At 37.5% G+C, this 1,316-nt stretch overlaps 1 protein-coding gene across 1 annotated transcript in view; it reads right to left on the bottom strand.

Annotated features, from left to right (window-relative positions):
* Window positions 1-473: 473 nt before the first annotated feature.
* Window positions 474-1,316, bottom strand: part of LOC138861227 (dmX-like protein 2) — a gene marked incomplete at its 5' end in the record, with an annotated part of 8,238 nt that continues 7,395 nt past the window's right edge. The window contains 2 exon segments of the mRNA XM_070120140.1: window positions 474-637; window positions 1,093-1,311. Coding sequence (XP_069976241.1) covers window positions 489-637; window positions 1,093-1,311 — 368 coding nt within the window. The 3' untranslated portion in view covers window positions 474-488.

Below are 1,316 nucleotides of genomic sequence, written 5' to 3'. Positions count from 1 at the left end.
AAAAAAGGTAAATGCCTGTACAAGAAAGTAACAGAGGTGCCTACTAGACCGAAGTTTACTGCTGTGCCTCTCCATCTTTTGAAGCGACCAACCACAATCAAAGTTTCCTCACTGGTGACGTGAGGAAAGGCATTTTTTCCTTCTTAGGGGGTATAAGACATACTACCTTTACCTTCTTGGTTAAATGCCTTATCATTATACCTATTGATAAAGAAATTAAGATGATATGGTAAGCATCCATAAAACTGGATTTTCCCTGTAACAACCAATATGGGCAAAAAACATATGAAATCCTTACTTTACCCATTTTCTAATGTGGTTTCCTAAATATTAGTTGCAAAGGGAAAATCACTGAGTTTTTGACTGCCTGATATGTGTCTGAAATGCTTTCATTCCTTGATTTTACAAAACTTTAATTATAGATGATTTCCTAGATAAGTTACCCACTCATTCCTAAGTGCCAAAATATCCACATAAATAAAAAACAATCAGTAAACAGTGAACACAAAGTGCAGGTTAGTGCAGGTTATGTCCAAGTGCCATGGAATCCAACACCAGCACCCAGAAACATTCTGGGTGTTTTCAATATTTGAGAAGTACTCACCCCAAAAGGAGTCCTCCCACAACTTGAAGTCAGCTGTAGTAATCAAATTGTTCATATAAATACCCCTGAATTGCAATCCACTTTCTTAACCCATATAAAGAAAAGAATACAAAACTGCAGGAGAGGGAGGAAGAGGTTTTGGAATACCTGTACACTATTGGCCTTCTACCAATATCTCATTCTCCCCTGATAATATGTGTACATGTAAAAAAGACAGGAATGGGAGTGGCTCATTTCATAATGCAAGATGTGTATTTCAAACATAATGTGTTGTGAAATTACTGGTTCTAATTCATACCTTTTAAACTTTTGAAAAAAAGTCCAGATAACATTCTGATTTGTCTTCTTCAAGAAAAGTCCAATTCACTACCCTTACCTTGTGGAAAGATTGTAATTCATTTGACCCTTGTCTTACAAACTTCATACCTTCATACTTGAAATTCCAATCTCTTAATCTACAATGTAACCTACATAGAATTTCAACTCACCACCATCACTCAATGTGCAGCAGTAGTTGCACACTTCCTTCAGGGCTTCCACCTCTCGTTCAAGCCAAACATAAAGCTGGAAACGTAGCTGTCCACCGTCAACCTCACAACCTGTAGCTAAAGTAGCTAGTTCCTCCATCATCATTTTGAGGCAGGAAACAAACTTCAGCTGTTGTGCCATAATGTCTAGATGCTTGCTAGGAGAATCTGATAGTGCTTCTGTG

The sequence above is a fragment of the Penaeus vannamei genome, unplaced genomic scaffold (assembly GCF_042767895.1).
Source record: "Penaeus vannamei isolate JL-2024 unplaced genomic scaffold, ASM4276789v1 unanchor3186, whole genome shotgun sequence".
In the NCBI taxonomy this organism is placed as follows: domain Eukaryota; kingdom Metazoa; phylum Arthropoda; class Malacostraca; order Decapoda; family Penaeidae; genus Penaeus; species Penaeus vannamei.
Note: the sequence above shows the minus strand (reverse complement) of the source record. Positions and strands in the feature narration are given on the sequence as shown.